This window comes from Apteryx rowi, unplaced genomic scaffold (genome assembly GCF_003343035.1).
Source record: "Apteryx rowi isolate R43461 unplaced genomic scaffold, aptRow1 scaffold_74, whole genome shotgun sequence".
NCBI classification, from domain to species: Eukaryota; Metazoa; Chordata; class Aves; order Apterygiformes; family Apterygidae; genus Apteryx; species Apteryx rowi.
Window position 1 is genome coordinate 1,101,271 of NW_020451027.1, and position 18,790 is coordinate 1,120,060.

At 36.8% G+C, this 18,790-nt stretch overlaps 1 protein-coding gene across 1 annotated transcript in view; it reads left to right on the top strand.

Annotated features, from left to right (window-relative positions):
- NTNG1 (netrin G1) overlaps positions 1-18,790 on the top strand; it is a 154,455-nt gene that overhangs the window by 86,922 nt on the left and 48,743 nt on the right. Inside the window, exons 3-4 of the mRNA XM_026087885.1 lie at positions 8,407-8,579; positions 18,587-18,613. Coding sequence (XP_025943670.1) covers positions 8,407-8,579; positions 18,587-18,613 — 200 coding nt within the window. The remainder of the gene's footprint in view (positions 1-8,406; positions 8,580-18,586; positions 18,614-18,790) is intronic.

An 18,790-nucleotide genomic window follows, 5' to 3' on the forward strand; every position in this document is an offset into this window, starting at 1 on the left:
ATATCTATCAGATAATGTACTAATCAATCAGATACAGGCTGAGATGTAGATCGATCAGAAGTGATCATGTAGTTCTTGCTCATATTGACCAGCATTTACTTTGACGTTTAAATAATCAGAATTTATGGAAATGTTCACTAGTTCACACAATAAATCATAGCAAGATGTTAATATTTAAATTTATCACTTGTGCACCCATATTGTTGGGCAGGCTTGATCCAGGTAGTGGGTAATTCAGTGCCCTGCATGTTTTAGTTCCTGCATGAGTCCTAAAAGTCCTCACTCATATGGGAAAGCAAATTATGCTGCCCTTTTGGACTTTGTTTTCTTTTTTAATTTCAAGCTGTCCAAACTGCTTGAAAGTAGGCCACTGACAAAGGAAAGCAAACATGCTCTCTCTGTCTGGGTTATGTTGTTCCCCACTAGATAAAATATTTTCAGCTGAGGGAGAATAAGAAGCTATTTTCCCCAATTTTCCATACTGCCTGTGGGAATCTAATTCAATTTCCTCCCAAATTTAGCAGTGAAAACTAAACAGTAAAGAATAAAATTGAAGAGCCTTCTGCAAATCTCTGGATTCTAAGGTACTAAGGTGCAGTAAGATTACTGAGCTCTGGTTAAACTTCTTTCTCAGCCACAAAGCTACTTACAGATTTAAGAAGCTTAAAAACCTGATCCAACATTAGTCCTTGCTTTGCAAATGAAAGAATAATATATCTACCTATATAAAGTTATATTTGTTATTATTGATTTTTTTTATCCTTCATTATTGATGTAGCCCCATTCCACAAAGGCATCTTACTTTCAAGGGGAGATTATGACGTATTAGGTAAATTCAGAGAAAAGGGCATGAAAGAAGACTGGTGACCAAATGCATTTCCAAAAATAAACAAATGAAAGAAAGGACACGCATTTCATTACTCTCATTATGGTTCTTTAAAAGGTGCCCATATTTTACAAGCAGACCCCAAGGGTCTCATTCATAATTTCTGGAAAAAGATATAATGCATTTTTAGGCTTGGATTCCTTACACCAACTGTAAATGTGGACCTGAGATATTCATATAGCTCAAAAAATAATGAATTAAAACCAAAGCTGACTTTTCTGCTTCACATGAGCTGGAACATTTGTTCAGTAGACCTACTTACAGCCAGCAAACCATGTCATTTTCTGATTGCCAACTGTCCTTAGTTATTTTGACCATTTTAGCTCAGAACTTCTTCAGACAGATAGTCGCTGCAGTGAGCACTCGTAGTCTAGATTGCAGTGAYTATCTTGTTAGCTCTTTTATCCCTGTTCCCCTTGTCTAGTCCTCCATCCTCACAGAAATAAACTGGCCAGCAGTCATTTCATTTCTTTGCAATAGTGCCCTTTTTACTTGTTTTCATCCCCACAAAATCTGCTTCAATAGTAAAGCTATGTAGCCATCTATTAAGCTTTGGATTTTGGGATAAGGACTGGCATACTTGGGGGGGGGGTTGACACAACATGGAAAATCCTATGATTTAATGAATAATAATACCCGGTAGACACATGAGGTTCCTGTGACTAAGTGAGCCTCTATCAAAAGATGTTCCACTTGTTAGGTTTAAGGCAAAAACAGACTTAGATATCAAAATATTTTCAGGTTGTTTACCTTGTACATTCAATGGTATAAGAATTTTGCCACTTACCTGTATAGGCTGTTTCTCAAGCTTTAATTAGCTTGTCACAGAGTGACAGAAAAAATATTAAAAAAAAAAAAAAAAAAAAGAACAACTAAATATAAAAACACAGAAAAGAATGATTTAGATACAAAGTTAGTTTTATCCCAAGTATTTCATGATATATTTTAAAGGTGCCAATATTTTAAACTTTTACTATCTCCTACCTATACCCCTTCCTCCTTCATGGCTGAGGTATCACTTAAAATGTATTTACAGCACAGAATTTCCATCTTTGTGTAGATTACATTAGAAAACTAGATCCACTGGTGAAGCTGCCTCAAGGTCATTAGTAACCTTGAGCGGGATACTGAAGATGACAGCTGTAACACGTTTGATGCCATGCCGAATGTGGCCAAGTCCTTCAGAGCAATGGTAACAAGGTGCTGGAAGTAGCTGCTAGCACTGGGGAGCTGACGCGGGCTCCTAATGTCACTAACAATGATTTCAAATTCTTAATGTGGGCAGTGCCTCCGAGGATTACCGGTATGTGAGGATGGTGTTTTACACTGTGTGTGTGCTACGTTGTGTGGAGAGTAACATGAGGAGTAAGCGTGCAGACTCCTGTGTAAGTTCAGGCTCTGCTTACATGGATGCAGAGAGCTGACCCATAGCATGTAAAAACGAGGAGTCTGTGCAGAGGGCTTACAAGTTGGTTTTAAGCTGATTTTTTTTTAACTTTGGCAATGACCTAGAATGATCCAAAAATGTATCTAAGTGAGGAACATATGGCTAGTCGTTAAAAATGTATCAAAGAGCGTCTCTTGTCTTTCTTTCTCCTGAATGATCTCTTCAACATAAATGATCCCCTTATGTGACCTCCAGTCTGCTGGTTGGCACTTACATGCAAGTGAATCAGCATGGTATTAGCAATTACTTTAGTGATATTTACAGCATTTTAATGTCAGTTGTCTATATGTAAGTAGAATCTGTGAGAAACACAGCATGCCCAGGGCTCTTTCTCCCACTGAAACAGAACTGTTCCTTGAGCACACCAGAATGCTTCCTACACCTTACATAACTGCCAAAAATATCATTTAAATTGCTTTGTGACAAAATAATGAGTCTGTCAAAGATGAGTGGTCAGAAAAACAAATTTGTTCTCCTACACAATTAGCGCTTACAGTGTTGGACAGCAATATCAATCTCTAGCTATTTGAAATTAAATTTGCACATTGGAGGGAAATGTGTTCCTGTTTATGCTCTAAACAGGATGCTTAGGCAGGAAACATTCTTACAGGTTGAACTAGAAAGATGGAAATCAACTGAGCTGTAGAAACATCAGGCTGGAAGTCTCAAAATATACACAAATGTTGTGGGGACTTGGTGTTCACTTTCACAGGCTCAGCATTGACAAGGGAGCTCCCACAATGACCAACAAAAAAAAGTCTTGTAAAACTCTCTGTCACCAGATTTAACCAGCAGACAACCCTTCCCTTCAGGTAGAAAGCTGATTCAAGACCTGTATCTCCCCATGCATAACCTAATTGCTCACAGAGTTGGTGGTATTTATAATTACGTAATTTTGAGATTCTTTGTAAAGATGTAGCAAGCCTTGGCAATACAATTTATGTCAAGCATATACTGTATTTGAGAATTATGCTTTGCTCTTAATATCTACTTTATTCTTACATGCTGCTTTACTCTTATAATGTTTTCCAGTGCAATGAAAGGACTGCTAGATATATCCTCTCACATTTGTCATACCTTACCTGTATTCTCAAAGCTACTCTGCTTATTTCAGCCCCCTCAATCATCTCTTCCCAGTACACATGCAAACCCACTTGATGTGCCAAGCAGCTGCTACCCACACACTGCTACCCAGTAATTGCATTTCTGGGCATGTGTACGTAACATTTTGTGAAGCACTTTGGTTTCAAGAAACTATATAAGCATAATATACTGTTGTCATCTGGAACATATCTCAAACTTGCTCAGTAAACAGGATGTGGAAGCAATTTTGCAAGTTCTCTTGCAGATTTTCAGAACTTCTCCATTCTTATATCTGCAGCCAAAATTACCATATTCTTCTAATGGAAGAATCTACTAAGGCCATACTAAATTTGGTGTTTAATGTACTTTGTACATAAATCTAATTAAGCTATTTGTTACTATCTCAGAGTTAAAGCAGTAATAGCTAGGAATGGCCTTTCAGAGCCAAGTGTTTAAAGAAGTTACAGATGGTATCTAGGCGTTTCAATAAAAATGTATCATCATGGGTATTCACATAAGGTAACAAAATGTTTCCTTTCCTTTGGCGCATAAAAGGAAGGTAATCTTCCTAAAGAGAAGAGGAGACAGAGGAGAGACACTGAACTTGGACAGTTCATCTTCCATAGGAAGCTGATGTCCACATGCCAACAGTGGTCTGATCRGAGCCCCATTTGGCCACCAGATCGGTGGTACTCAACTGATTCATAGTCATTCGAAATGCCTAAAGTCAGGCTTCTGCTACTTCATTTGGAAACTGTTCACAATCCAGTATATTTTATCGTAAGGGTAATTTTCCTCATGCTCCACCTGGATGGCATCTTTTACTTAAATAACCTTCCTTCTATAACCTTAAATGTTTCTTTTTTCCTTGCTGCTTATCCTTCAAACACAAGTAGCTTTTTAGTATACTCTAGTCATCTCTCAGCCCCAGTATACACATTTTCCTCTTTCATTCTTCCAGATAAGTCTGTCCCTCAAGCACAACAGATCTCTCTCTTATTCTTCTGAGAACTTTCTCAGATTTGTCCATACATGCTCTCTGATGAGGTYCCTGGCACAGATTGCCCAATTCTGAGTGCAGCCTTCCTAGAGAGAAAACAGAAACATACAAAATATTATTTCCCTGTTTCAATAAAAAAATGCCTCTCCGTACGCAGCACAAAATTTGATTTTGGCTTGTTTTTCCCCAGGCACGGTGCACTCCAAACATATGTTCAGTTTGTTTTCCACATTTGCTTTTTGTTCTCTTTCAGTTTTAGCACTATCTGCATTTTACACTCATTCAGTGTTCAGCTATGTCCTTGGTTTGCTGTGGAAATCATGATTAATCTCTGAAATCTGTGGAGTGACATCAGCAAAAACTTGGTGTGAGTGAGAGGAGAATCAGAGCCTACATGGTTCAATCCCCTGAATTTCTTACTATTTTTCTGCTTCTGTTTCTGCTTGCTTACTCATTATGTGTAGTTACTCATACCAACAATATCTCCAGTTTAATCTCTGCAAATTTCATTAATCTACAGATTTTTTCACACTTTTATAACACTAATGATCATAAACCAAATTTAACTTTTATGTTACTTACAAACCAAGATGCCAAGGGTAATGTTTTTTGCCACACATTATCTGATCTTTTGTGGTTTGGGTTTCTGGAAACATTCCTTTTTTCTGCCCACTTTAAATAGCTCTGAGGCTTACTTTAACTCTACATTTGACACTTTTAATATAAATGTATTTTAAGTTTTGATCTTTTATCTTTAAGTAGTCCTTCAGAAAACCACAAAAACCACATCTTGTTCCTTACTTTCTTCTCCTTAGAAATTGTGTGCAGTTAAGTTTGAATTATTCTGAGGGGTTTTTTTAGGATTACTAACATTGGTAGCTCTTTTTTGTTCAGTTGTCTATGTTTGGTCATTTTGACTATCTATTCTCTGCCAACAAAGGTTTTAGAAGAAACTTTTATTTCTTCAGTAGTCAAATTTGTTGTTCTTTCTTTCATTCACTTACAATAATATTCCTGGGAGGTTACACCTCTCTCACAGTTTTGGGGAATGCTTTTTTTTTAATCACAGTTAATATGGCTTTAAAATTTGACAAAAGGCCCGACCTACTTCCAGGAAAGTGCCTTTTGCTGTTTCTGTGAAAAGCTGCCCATATTTGGTACAAGCATAAGTTTTGCTTAGTCTGTTAGAGTTTGGTGGCTAAAATCATGAAGATTCCTTCTGCAGAAACCCTTCCTGTGCCTGTACTGCGGGTGCATTGCCGCACCTACTGCAGAACAGCTACCATGTCCTGATGCCACAAGAATGTGTCCTGGGCTGAGAAGCACTTTCTCTGCAGCAACCTGCCTCTAAGAAACTCCAAAACTGGGCACCAGAACTGAGAGCCGTGCTATTTTGTGCTGTCCATGGTCTCTTGCCTGGCCTCTGCGAAATAAGACAAACGAGGAGGCAACCTATGAAAAGGTGGATTACAGTGGAGTTAGAGAATGTGGGAAGTAAAAGGAAGTAAATATGTATGAGAATTTATGGGAATTGTGTGTATGTGTATACATACATACATATATCTAAATACATACATACATATATATATGTATATAAAAGAGGCATGGGACAAGACCAGAGAGAAGCAGGAGCAAATGGAGAAGGATAGAGTCCCAGGATTTTTAAACACGCAAGCAAAATTGAAGAAGAGTCAGTCCAGCTCTTCAGGAACACATGATAAGTATAGCCTCTAAGTTGTGCAAACAGAATTTGCACAAGATTTTCAGACACAATTATTCTTTACTTGCAGGTGATTATTATAAGCACCTTATGCACATTTGCACTAATTAGCAGATGGACCTACACACATTTTCCCCTGCTTCAGTTCCTTTGCTAGTCTGGCGCACTCTTTCAGAGCCCAAGGAATTAGAGTTTTTCCTCAGAATTATCAGGCTTTTTCTTTGTGCCTAGATCATTTTGCTGTCTGTGGCACTGATGATCCCTCCAATAATCAGAAATCACCCCATGAAGGAAAGCCAGTCTCTTCCTCTCTCTTATTTTTTCTAGTGACTCCACAGTCTCTCCTACTTCTTCCACCTCTGATTCCCTTTATTTTTTTGCATTGTCATCTTTGTGTATATCTTCTTTTTGGCAGTCTTCCATTTTCAGTTTCTTGTGAACAGTAAAACAACCCATCACTTTTCTTAATAACAGTGCCATTTACCAAAATCTTCAGGTTGTACGTGAATGGGTACATCTCATCCGCTGACATCCAGACAGGCATCTTTCACTCTGCAATGGCTAATTATTGAACATTCACTTTACAATTGATATAGACTTTAAGCATCAATATTTTGGAAATAACATAAAAATGAAGCATCTTTCCTTTTCTCTGGCATGTTTAATACTTTTTGGYAATTTCAATTTAAAAGGTGCTGATTCTGTTCTTCTTTAGAACAAGCATTGCTTAAATAACAGCAGTTTTATCCACCTCATTTCTAAAAGCAAAGAGAACACTAAATCATCTACTGTATTACAGATCTTGTGGATTTTCTCCAGCAGCCACTTATGGAACCGCAAGTTTGTTTTACCCTGGGGATATATAAGTATGTGGCCAGTTGCTTCAGGTCGTAGTCCTTCTAAATGGAAGTCAGCTTGACAGCCRTTAATTTGCACTTGCTAAAAATCTTGGCCATTCCATGTCTTGTTTTGCTCTAATTGCTGGTCACTGTATGGAACAGGTGACAAACGCCCACATGAGAACCCTTTAAATCACTGGATGTACAACCATTAGGAAGACAAACAACCAGGGTCATTAAATACTAGTTTTCTCTCCAGCCCCAAACAGAAATGGTTTTTACCCATTTCTGACATCTGTTGGAAAAAGATGGAAAAAAATAACAATACCTTACTGTTTATGAAACTAGTTTCCCATTCTGCAAGTGTCCTAGTTTCAGGGAAAGAGAGGAATTTAAAGAAAATGCAACTGTTCTAAGAGTAGATGCATAATCTGATTTATCTAATGATTGTATCACAAGGTTGATTAGGTGTTTTTTGCTAGAGAAATGTAAAGCAAAACTCCTTCTAAAATATTTCCTCTGACCTTCAGCCACTACAATTATATCAAAATAAAGTGGGCAAATAATTGTACTTTCTGAACAAGACAGTGCTTACTGAACAAGATGGCTTTTGCAATTTTATATTCAGATACGATTTTGATAGCATATTTTTCTGTAAATAGCATTTCTATTGGTATATGCTGTATATCACTATCTTATCCATAGAGAAGACAAAAAGCAAAAAGAAATTAGCAAAAGGTTTCCAAATATAGGCAGATCTTTTGCTTAAGCATTTTGCTTCAAATTAATTGGATTTTTTTAGACACTCTTTCCTATTAGCTTATCATACAATGAAACTGTGTTTAAAACATTAGGTAAACTATTCACACAATGTTTAAAAATAATTTTGAACTGTCTTGAAGTTAGACCTATAAAACACCATTATACTGAACTTGTATTTCTCAACATTCTCCTCTGCTGAAGTATGGCATTATAGAGCATATTTAATTGAAGTCTGTTTTCTAGGATTCCCCAGGCCTAATTTTGATCTTAATTTGGGCCAGGTTCTTTGAGGACGTAAGTAGAGATTTTGTTTTATCCATGCGAGTAGTGAGTAACTCCGGAATTTTTGCAAGATTATAGAGTTGCCTGTAGTGAAAATTATGAATAACTTAGTTGACCTCAGTAGAGCTGTGTCGGTGGAGACAAGAGAAGATTCAGCACCTTGTAGTCCTGGTGAAATTACTGCTTTTAGACTAGTGCTAGAAATGAAGGTATTACAAGCTGCTGTTTGATTGATGTCTTTTAAAACATGCTAAAATAATTACACACTCACAACACACTAAGATATAGAGTGATTGCCACAGAACATATTTTATTAAGACTTAGTCTAAACTCAAATCCAGCTCTAAATAATATCGTACTCTTTTTTTCTCCTTTTTTTAAAAATAGGTGTAAGTGCAACCTTCATGCTACTGGGTGTAAAGAAGAAAACAAAAGACTGCTTTGTGAGTGTGAGCATAACACAACTGGCCCAGACTGTGGAAAATGCAAGAAAAATTACCAGGGCCGACCTTGGAGCCCTGGTTCTTATCTCCCTATACCTAAGGGCACTGCTAATATCTGTAAGTAGCTCTGTATAATAAGGATCATTTCATTATTAGAATTCTGCCCCAAATAATGACTCTGAAGGAAGACAAATGCTAGCAAAAGTTTGTCATTTATTTATGACTCAATGCATATAATTTGACAGAGTTAAAAGCATGTGTTAATTGTAAGTGTGCATCATCTGTGTTCTTCTATGCTTGTAAAGAATTTGCATGTTTGTATCTCTAGACAAATCCCTGGACACTGCACAGCAAGGGCTAATGAATAAAAAAACCCAGCACCCTTCATTTCACAAAAGCACACAAAGAGGAGAGAAACCAGTGGGTACATCTGCAGTACTGCCCCAGCCATGGCTCCCTCAGCTCTCCATTCACGCATTCTTATCGCTCTAGATTCAAAAAAAAATAACTTCAACTTATGTGATGAGGTCCTTGCTCATTTTTTCTCCATTTAAGAAAATTTAGAAAACCTCAGACACTAGATCTTTCTGAGGTTTAATAATTATATTTAAAAGTTGGCACAGGAAAGCTTGTGCCTGATCTTGACCTGCAGTCCAGATTCACRTGCAATCTTGTTGGTCTCTGTACATGTTTAAGAGGGGAAGTGAGGACAAAAATTAACTTGTTATATCTGCCTATTTCCAACTAATACCCATTCAACAATGTGCATACTCACTATTCCAGTACACTTTTATATTATCCAAAGGAAGTTATTGAGAGCTGCATTTACTGGTCCTGGCCAGGATAAGGTCCAAAAGAAAATGGTGCTGAAAGAGAGGGCACAAAGACAAGTATAAGCATCAGTTCTTCCTTGCATGCATGTATGAAATATACAATGATTCAGATTCATCCTAAACTGAGTAACATACTTAAATTCCTTTGAGGAAAGGAATAGAGAAGATGAGGATAAATCATCAAACCCTTTAACAGAACTTATTAGCTTCTTTTCAAAAAGAGTCCAGAGTTTTGCCCTGATTAAAAGCAAAACATTCATTTTAGAATATTAAAATATAACAATCCACTGAAAAGTTATTTAGGAAAAACAGAGCTATGTACTGCAATTGAATGGAAAGTTTAAAACCAGGAGCAATGTGCAATCCTTAGAATGTTATCTAAGACTTCAAAGCAGCAGCTGTGAGTCATCAAAAGTCAAAAATGAATATCACAGGAAGCAGGACCTTATCAAGTTAAATGTGAGAGTAATAGACCAACTAACAACCATGAAGTGTGGGAGCATGAAATTATGATAAAATTCCTACTAAGCAGGAGAAAGGAACTTTCAAAAAGAAGGGGAAAAACATTTTGTAAGAGTATTCACTTTTTCCCTGTGTTATAAAAAAAGTGACAGTATAGCTCACAGAATTAATACTTTAAAGCTATGTTCAGAAAAAAAAAATGGTGAGATTTACAAGCTTGGGTTTTATTTACATATGTACACGCACACACACACACACGCATAATGCAGTTGCTACCTCAGCAGTCATCTAAATGGGGGAATCTGAACATGAAAATAAGGATATTTCTAAACATAGTCTGCCGTGTCGGTTACATAATTTTACGTCAGTTGAGCATACACCAAAAGTAACAGTGGACTTAGCACACACACAAACACTACCTGAAGCTGATCAAAGAAACTTTAACATTATTGAGTTCTATCAAATATACAATTCCATCAAAATCAAAACACTGCAAATAATAGGTTGTTTTTGCTATTATTTTATTATTATTGTTTTGATAGCATCTTGAAAACGTAACCTTATTTGAGCTGAACAAATCTCCATCTAGCCTCAAATCCTGACTTCAGCAGTAATCAGCACCAGGAATTTGCAGAAAAATTTAAGTAGGGTGAATTTAGAGGGACGTCTTGTTTGCCTTCCCAGTTTCTAGCAATAAACTGGCTTTCTGAGCTGGAACCTGCATCAGAACCATTGCGCTTATTAGCTGCTGAGTGGACAGAGCCCCAACTTTCACAAGTATGATTTCAGTGACATCTTATGGCAACGCATTTCACATTTTAATTACCCAGTGAGTGAAAGATACCTCCTTTTGTTTGGTTTAAATCCTTTTATTCAGTTAAGCCTGTAYGTCCTTAGATTGGAAGAAACAGTGAATAATACATCCCTATTTACATGCTTAATACTATTTATGATTATGTAGACTTGTCATGTCCACTTCCCGGTCTGTTTTCTATGCAAAGAATCCTAATCTGTTTAATCTCTTCATATACAGAAGTCCTGCCACCTCTCTGATTATCTATGTCATTCTTGCTCTCTTCTAGTTCTACAATGTCATTTTTTAAGCTGGTGAAACTAAAACTGCATGTGAGATTCTGGACATGAGCACAACATGGAGTTTTTTACGATAGCCTAAAAATGTGTCTGCTTTATATTCTGTTATTACAGGAATCAACCCTAGATTCCCTTTTAAAGACTGGTGTCACAGTTACAACATTTTTTCTGGCATCAAGGCTGACATAAGTGACAGGTTATATGTTACAGTTGTTAGTTCAGAAATCTCATATTTGAGTTCCTTTAATATCCTTTTTAGGTGAATACCACCTTATGGTGATTTGTTATTGCTCATTATTATTTATGTCTTCTAAAGCATCTTCAGACAATGACATTCAGAAACTTCCTCCAGTGTGAGAATCTCTCTAACCTTCCTTTTTGTGAACATCAATAGAAACAATTAATTTGGCATTTAGTACTCTTATACCTTGATTGCCTGTCTACACAATCATCTCTCTAGGACACCTCCTGCTTCTAATGTGTTTGTTTAAACAAAAAAATTATTAGGTTTTATGCTTGTAGTAAATTGCTTCTCAAAATACTGTGGTTTATATTAAACTTGACAGATTTTATGCTTTTTTGCCTATCATCTTCCTCATTTGACATGATTTACATTTTTGAAGGACATCTTTCTAAAATCTTCTTTATTCTGCTGTTTTGGGTTGGGGGTTTTTTATATAGCTTGATTTTTATCATTTAAAAATGTTTTTCTTGGTGATATATGATTATGCTGGGTCTCTCATACACTTTATCTCTAAACTGTCTCCATGCTGCCTGCATTCAATTTTTAGCTGTTCTTTTCAATTTCCATTTAACTAACTTCCTCATTTCTGTCTGCTCTCTATCTTAAAGTTAAATATTACTGCAGTGAATTTGTTTGGTCTTTTCCTTCTCGTCAAGTATGTTGACTTTCAGTCCAGAACTGGTTCTCGCTATTTCTTGAATCMGGTCCTAGGTACCACCATTCAGAACTAAATAAGCTTCTATTCTTGTGGGTTGTCTGATTACTTGCTACAAGCAGCAATCATTTATGGTATTTGAAAGCTTTTTTTCTTTTGTCATTCCCTGATTTATCCAGGATGTGTTGAAGCATACAAAATTTCCCATTATTGTGTAATCTCTCTGCATAGCCAATGTAATTTCACTTAACTTACTGTGTTCATATCACCATCCTGGTATGTAGTCAGTAACATAGCCCTAGCTACATTACACTCTCCCTAGATAGGGATGAATTCTGTAAACATTTTCTGGAACATGTTGATAGAATTAACTTATTTATCTGGTTCATCTCTAAACCTTCCTTGATCTATTAAATTAATTCTATAGGGACAGTCTATATTACCTGTACTCTAGTACAGGTTACCTCTAGCAGTACAGTGTCCCTTTGATTCTCTTCCTCCCTCCAATTTTCAGAGTCCCACTTCTTCTATCTAAGACCAAAATATTTTTAATTTTAAATGGGTTTGAGGTTCTTCTGTTTTGTATGATTTTGTGTTTAAATAAAATACAGTTAAAATCTAGATGTATAAATGAAACAAAGTTTAGTTTTCACAAAATAAAAAGATGATCATTTTTCTCAAGATTCTCTAAATTTTGGAAATTTACTCAGACTCAACAAGAAGCCTAGTGTCGGTTTAAAAATCTTTCCAAACTGGAACTTATGTTCTTTCCACTGTTATATTTCTACCATTTTTACAGCAAATAAGACTTTATTATACCTTTTCAAGCCATAGCTCATGAAATTTAGGATCATTCTAGATTGTTGTCTAATCACAGCCTAAACCTTGATATAAAGCTATTTTCTGTATCCTTCCCATTATCAATGTGACTTTCTTCAGAAGAATGCAAAACATTTTTCCCTTTATTGTGCTTGTGACAGAACACTGAGTGTTTTGCTGTTTACTGATACTAATAATGTCTCTGCATTTGTCTACTGCGTAACATTTATTTTATGTTTTCASTCTACCTTATTGACTATTTTATGATTACATTTATTCCCATGTGCTGCCACATGCTATGGATAGTTTGTTCTGCAATATGTTTTGACACTCAGAGTGATCTTATTGAATTTCTCTATACTTGGTATTACAGGATAGCTTTTCTCCTCAACAGTCATATATGTCTGACAGCACTAGCTCTTTTCTTCCTCCTGTTGTTTAGATCATCTTTGGCACTTACGTTCTTTGCTCCATCAAACAGAGCTGTCTAAGACTACACTGGGCTCCCATCCATCAAAGCCTGCTCGCTTTTTGTCAGTCCCTCCACAACCAATAACCTGCACCAAAACTGCCTGACACTCAGCAAAAACCATCTCCCAGCTGTTAACATGACTTTCCTAATTCATAGTTCAACATGAAACAAAGGATTGACCAGGACAGAGGGAACATATATTTTTTCAGTCAACAGTTAGGCAGATATCTCAGTCAGTTTACAAAATTTCTTGTGCAGTGTGTCCCCTCTGATAGTACAGCCCCTGTCTCAGCAGCACTGCCTTAATCCTCCCTGAATGGGAAAAGACTTATGAGGAATCACTGCAGAACTGCCACAGAAAGGGTTTCTGGCAAAAAAAATGGCACTTGAAGTATTACACTGATCTCCCTCATCTGTGTTTGTATTTTTCCCCAYGAATATTTGATGACACAAAGCTATCTTGAAGGACTGGTGTGAATGAAGTTGGCCAAGAGGTTGTGTGACAGCAGGCTTTCTATTCAGGAATCTAAGGAGTATGTGTCCTTCTAACTGAAAAGATCATGCATCTTGCTGTCCCATCAAAGCATATTCATCCTGTAGAGAGTGTCCCATATTCTGARGGTCCCACTTTCTCAAACAACTGGAAGGAGCTTTCCCCAATGATTGGGGTAGAGGAAGTGGTCCCACGTGATCTTAATTCAAAGGAATGGGACATTCCTGCTTGAAAAGTAAAATATTGTTTCTTGATGATTTTGATAACATCTTTCATAGATAAAAAGGCAGGTATTAATGCAAATACATATTACAAAACAGCAAAGGTTCCTACTGTCCTCACTTTTTATTAAATATTAATTTTGGCTCATGAAGCTTACAGAAGATGTAAAACCACAGGAAGAAATCACACAAAAGGTGTATGAGGCTGAGAAACCTGTTGGTGAGGGCAAAATTGTATTTGAAGTAGGGGTATTCAGGAAGACAGGAGTGTCAGGAAAACCTGCAGCTGATAAACTGACTTCCCTCTTAAAGGTATATCGACTGACTGCAATCATCAGTACAAGGACGCAGGTATATACCTGAAAATGATGCACCATAAGTAATATTTGCTATATTTTTTTAAATGTGGCTTGAAAAATTATTTTTCAGCACTGTATTCTCTTGTATGACCCTACAGAGTTGCTTGTGTTAGTTATGGTGGAATCTATTTTGGGGAAATCGACTGCTTCCATCCTTGTCACTGGTTTCAAACAAATCTGTTTACACAGTATACAATGAAGAAGTTTGGGGTTTTCGAAGTTTCTGATGGAAATCAATAAATTAGGATTACTTGAAAAATCCTTTGATCTCACTAGGAGTTTCCCATACAAAGAGTTTTCAGTACTGGGTTAAAAGTGCTAAAACATCATGAGAAAAGGCCAAAGTTTTAAAAGGTGTTACCTAATCAAGCAGTGACAAAATATTTTCTGTGTCCCATTTATTTGTGGTGATATTGCTTAGGAAAGCAGAGGTGAAGAGTAACAAACTTCACCTAACCACTTCATTTCTGTGAATTAAAAAAATTTCAATCTTTACAAAGCAAGCAACTTCAAAATTAAGAGTGGCAGGAGTTTTATGGCTCTTGCAATGAAACACGTCCTAAATTTCCTAAGATTTTTGTCTTTCTCTGTGTATGATCCTTTGCCTGAATTTTTTGCCTGAATGTTGTTTGACAACACATGAAAGGTTTCCTCCTATGAGCATGACAATTACTCACTTTGAAGGATTACAACATGCTAGGAAGCTCTCCCAGCTTCTCAGGGTGCTAAAGTACTCGAGAATTCAAAACATCTAAAATTGATGATGAAGTTCTGATATTGCAATCATACCTCAACGGAGGATTTGCAAARGAAAAAAGGATTCAGTGCAGGGCGTGCTGTCACACTGCAGCACAGACATTCCAGCAAAAGATCAGATGTGGAATTAACAGCCTGAATATGAGCAAGCTGCAAGCGAGGTGTATTGCTCTGATAGCAGCAGGACCTTGTCCCTGGCTCCCTGGCATATGCACGTTCAGCTAGCAATGGAGAAGAGGCAGAAAAGCCCCTGGGAAAGATGGCATCCAAGATCAAGTTGCCAGAATATTTCATCCACTCCATACACACTCTCTGCCCAGGAAAACATGCAGCCTCGCTGCATCAATTGCTCTGCTGGCAGAAAGTGCACACCCAGATTGACTATCTGAAGTGATAACAGGACTGCAGTGTACGACCCACCCTGATGCTACTGGAAGAAGAGTGTGGCCCTTCTCACTGAAAAGGTTGACACTGTTCCTTTGTATTATGGGCTTCATACTGACATGATCTTTAGAAAAAAATCAAAAACTCACTTTCTTTGCTAGTATCTGATTTGGTGAAACACTCTTCAGAGGTTTTTTTTTTCTTCTTTCTCAGTAGAGTCAGCTGTATGATAGCTAATAGCTAAACCAAACCCATTTCTGGAAAAGGGCAAAACCAGAAAATTACAAGTCAGATGCAGAAGACCATTTGAAAGGAAAACAACAGATTTTTTTTTCTCTCATATAATACATACACATTTAAATGCACTTACAGCAAACATTTATATACCAAAACACCACCTTCAAGTCAAGTCACAAATAATCAATAGTATTAGAGACTTATTTCTGGAATCTTTGCCATTTCTGTGGCACTAGCTACCTCTGAACTTACTTTGTATGCTTTAATTACCGTTTTCTCAACAAAAAACTGTCTCCATTACAGTTTATGTCCTTCCCAGTGATTTCAGAGGGAAGAGAATTCAGACTAAACATTATTTTTGGTTTAAGAAGAGATCAGTTAGTTGGGTTTGCTTACTTTTTATATCTAGATGAAGAGTGAGAGTTGTGCATTAAGGGAAGCAATGGGCCTGATTCTTCACCTTTCTCTCTAACTTATTTACAGCATTTTACTGATACAGAGTGCTCAGAGATCTCATTAGAAAGCCAAATGGAAATGATTCATTTTACATAACAGTTTCTCCAACAGTTCCTACCCAGAGGGACTGCACTAGTGGGAGGACTCTACAACCTCTCTTCTGGGTTGCACAGCAACCTATTAGTCCTGCTGACAGTGGGTGCTAATGGAGGAACCATAAAGTCAAGCCACTACATTTACAGAAACAGAAAGGGCGAATCAAACCTCCTGTGCCTTATTACCTAAGGACTTACACTAGATACAGCTCCACTGAATTCAAGAACTAGCCTCAATATGTAACTCCGGAGCTCACAAAAAAAAACTCTTGCTAAGAATAATTTTCCCATCGTACATGCACTTTATTTTTTACAGAGTATTAATAGATCCTGTTTCATGGCCCTCATAACCATCCCTTTTCTAGACAAACTTAGAGATGCCATTTTCATGCTCTTTATGAAGTAGTGCACTATCAAGACCAGTCATAACACACAGGGAAACCAGGTATTCCAAAAATCAAGCTGGTTAAAGAAATTCTGCATGGAAATAACAAAAGAGTTTTTCATACAGAACCTAAAGACAACCTAGCAAGGTTAATGCAGAGCCCTTCAGGCAAGCTGGTGTCTTCTTTTCATTATTCTCTTCCCAGGAAGCATTTATCACTATGAATTCATTAAGAATTTTGAAATACAGTAGAAAGAGGAGTGCAGGCTTGCAGGAAAACCTCTCCCTTTGCTACAGCTCGTTCTGGAGAGGAAGGAGAGGATATTTGAATGTGCATGTGGAAGAAGGAGAGTTGAAGCAGGGGGAGGGGAGAATACCCAAAGGAAATAAAAATACCATTTCACAGTGAAAGTGTGAGTGTGAGAATACAGTATCTGTATTTTATCTAATATCTGTGCACTTTCCATCAGTGTATAAAGGAAAATGAATCCTGGTAATTTAAAACAGCTACATGACTTGCAAAAATGTAAATAAGTTGCTATTGAAACTTTGGAGAAAATTATTTTAAAATTGATTGCTTTTTTGACATTTAAGGTAAGGGGATAGGAATTTTCTTACAATAATCTCTTCCAACTGAAAATTATAGTGATGGAGTAAGAACCTTTTGTTGTTTCTAGAAAGATAATACCATTTTTCTATTATGATGATGTTTTTATTTAGCTTTTAATACTTACTGCATGATTCTAAAATTTTGGAAAATACTTGTTAATCTCAGTAGAAATAAAAAATAATTAATTTTACAAACAACATCTGAGTATGGAACTCAGTTAATAGCAGGTGCTGTCTCCAATGCAGTACTTGGCACTCTGCCAGACCACGGGTTCCATATGGGATATAAAACCAGCTAGCTGGTTTTACATGTGCCCCAGGACGGATGTGGTGAAACACAAAAGATCTATTTATGGTCCCCATTCTGCAAATGCAATTATTTCAGCATTGTCTTAGCCGTGACACAATTTAGGAATGTTCCCAACTTGACTCTACAACCTTGCTTACAGTGAATATCATTTATCCTCAGCTTGCTTAATTGCAGAATAAGGTCCATACCATCTCTGAGTAAGACAGAACTTCAAGAAAGACTTTGAAAGAAGTATAGCAGATGTTTAATGGAGAAATAGACAGATTTCTGCAGTAAAATGCAAGCCATCAAGAGTCAATAAAACTTATAAAAGGCAAACTGTATTTAACTGAGAGGATGCAAACATCCAGGTTTTAAATACTGATCTGCAATTTGTGGCTATAACCCAGAAGACTAGCAATAGTGCCATTCGTGCTGCCATTTTATCTAAAGAAAATGAAATTTCAGAAAAGATTTCACTTCCATATTTCTCTGCCACACACCCTTCAGGGTAGTCAAAACCACAAACTAAATGTGGGACTGCATCATGCAACGTGGGATCCTGCGTTGCTAATTGGACAGAGAAGCTTTAATCCTCAGCAGACCCACCCCTTCTGGAAATCTCACCTGTCTCTGGAATGCTTTCCTTACATTAATTCGACATAGGGATGGAAGTGAAAGCAAAAAAATCAATAAGAGTTTTAATCAATGTGAGTGGCCTAATGCATTAGATCATTTTGCTCAATTACATTTCTTTTCCATACCTTAATTTAGATAACCATCAGGTAAAAGAGGGAAAAAATAATAGCTATATACAGTTCATGCAACAGAAGGTATCAACTGATTTAAGCAGCTGGCCAAAGCAGCTAGCAGTGCATCTATCCCTTGGTTAAATTATTTTCCTAGATCTGCATAATACATGCATGACTGATATTTTTATCCAGAGTATTAAACCTAATGGCTGGTTAGTTCAAATACAAAACTGTTCTGAACGAATTCATGAAGTTCAGAGAGCTGGTATAGGTCCCAGAAATACCAATCTGTCAATACATTTTAGTGGTCCCTGCAGTCTCATATTGAAGAATCTAAAGGCTCTACATTTAGAAAGGTTTGGATATGTATTGGTAATTGCTTAGTTTTAACTATTTATTGATATAACATTCTGAAAATTAGGAGAAAATTGTTTCTAGTCTCTTAGATTTAATACCTCAGCCAACCACAGCAAACAGCTAACAATACATTTTTTTGTTTTTTTCTCTGCAGGTATACCCAGTATTTCCAGTATTGGTAGTAAGTAATAAAAACAGTATTGTTTTGCATTGTCATTCAACTTCTTGGATCTATTTTCCCAACATCCATTTCTGTTGTAGACAATGTTTCTCTGAAATGTGCTTTACAGTGAACAGGCTATGTATTAGCTTTCCTCTGTTACATTAAAACATAACCATATTATGTGATCAGAGAGAA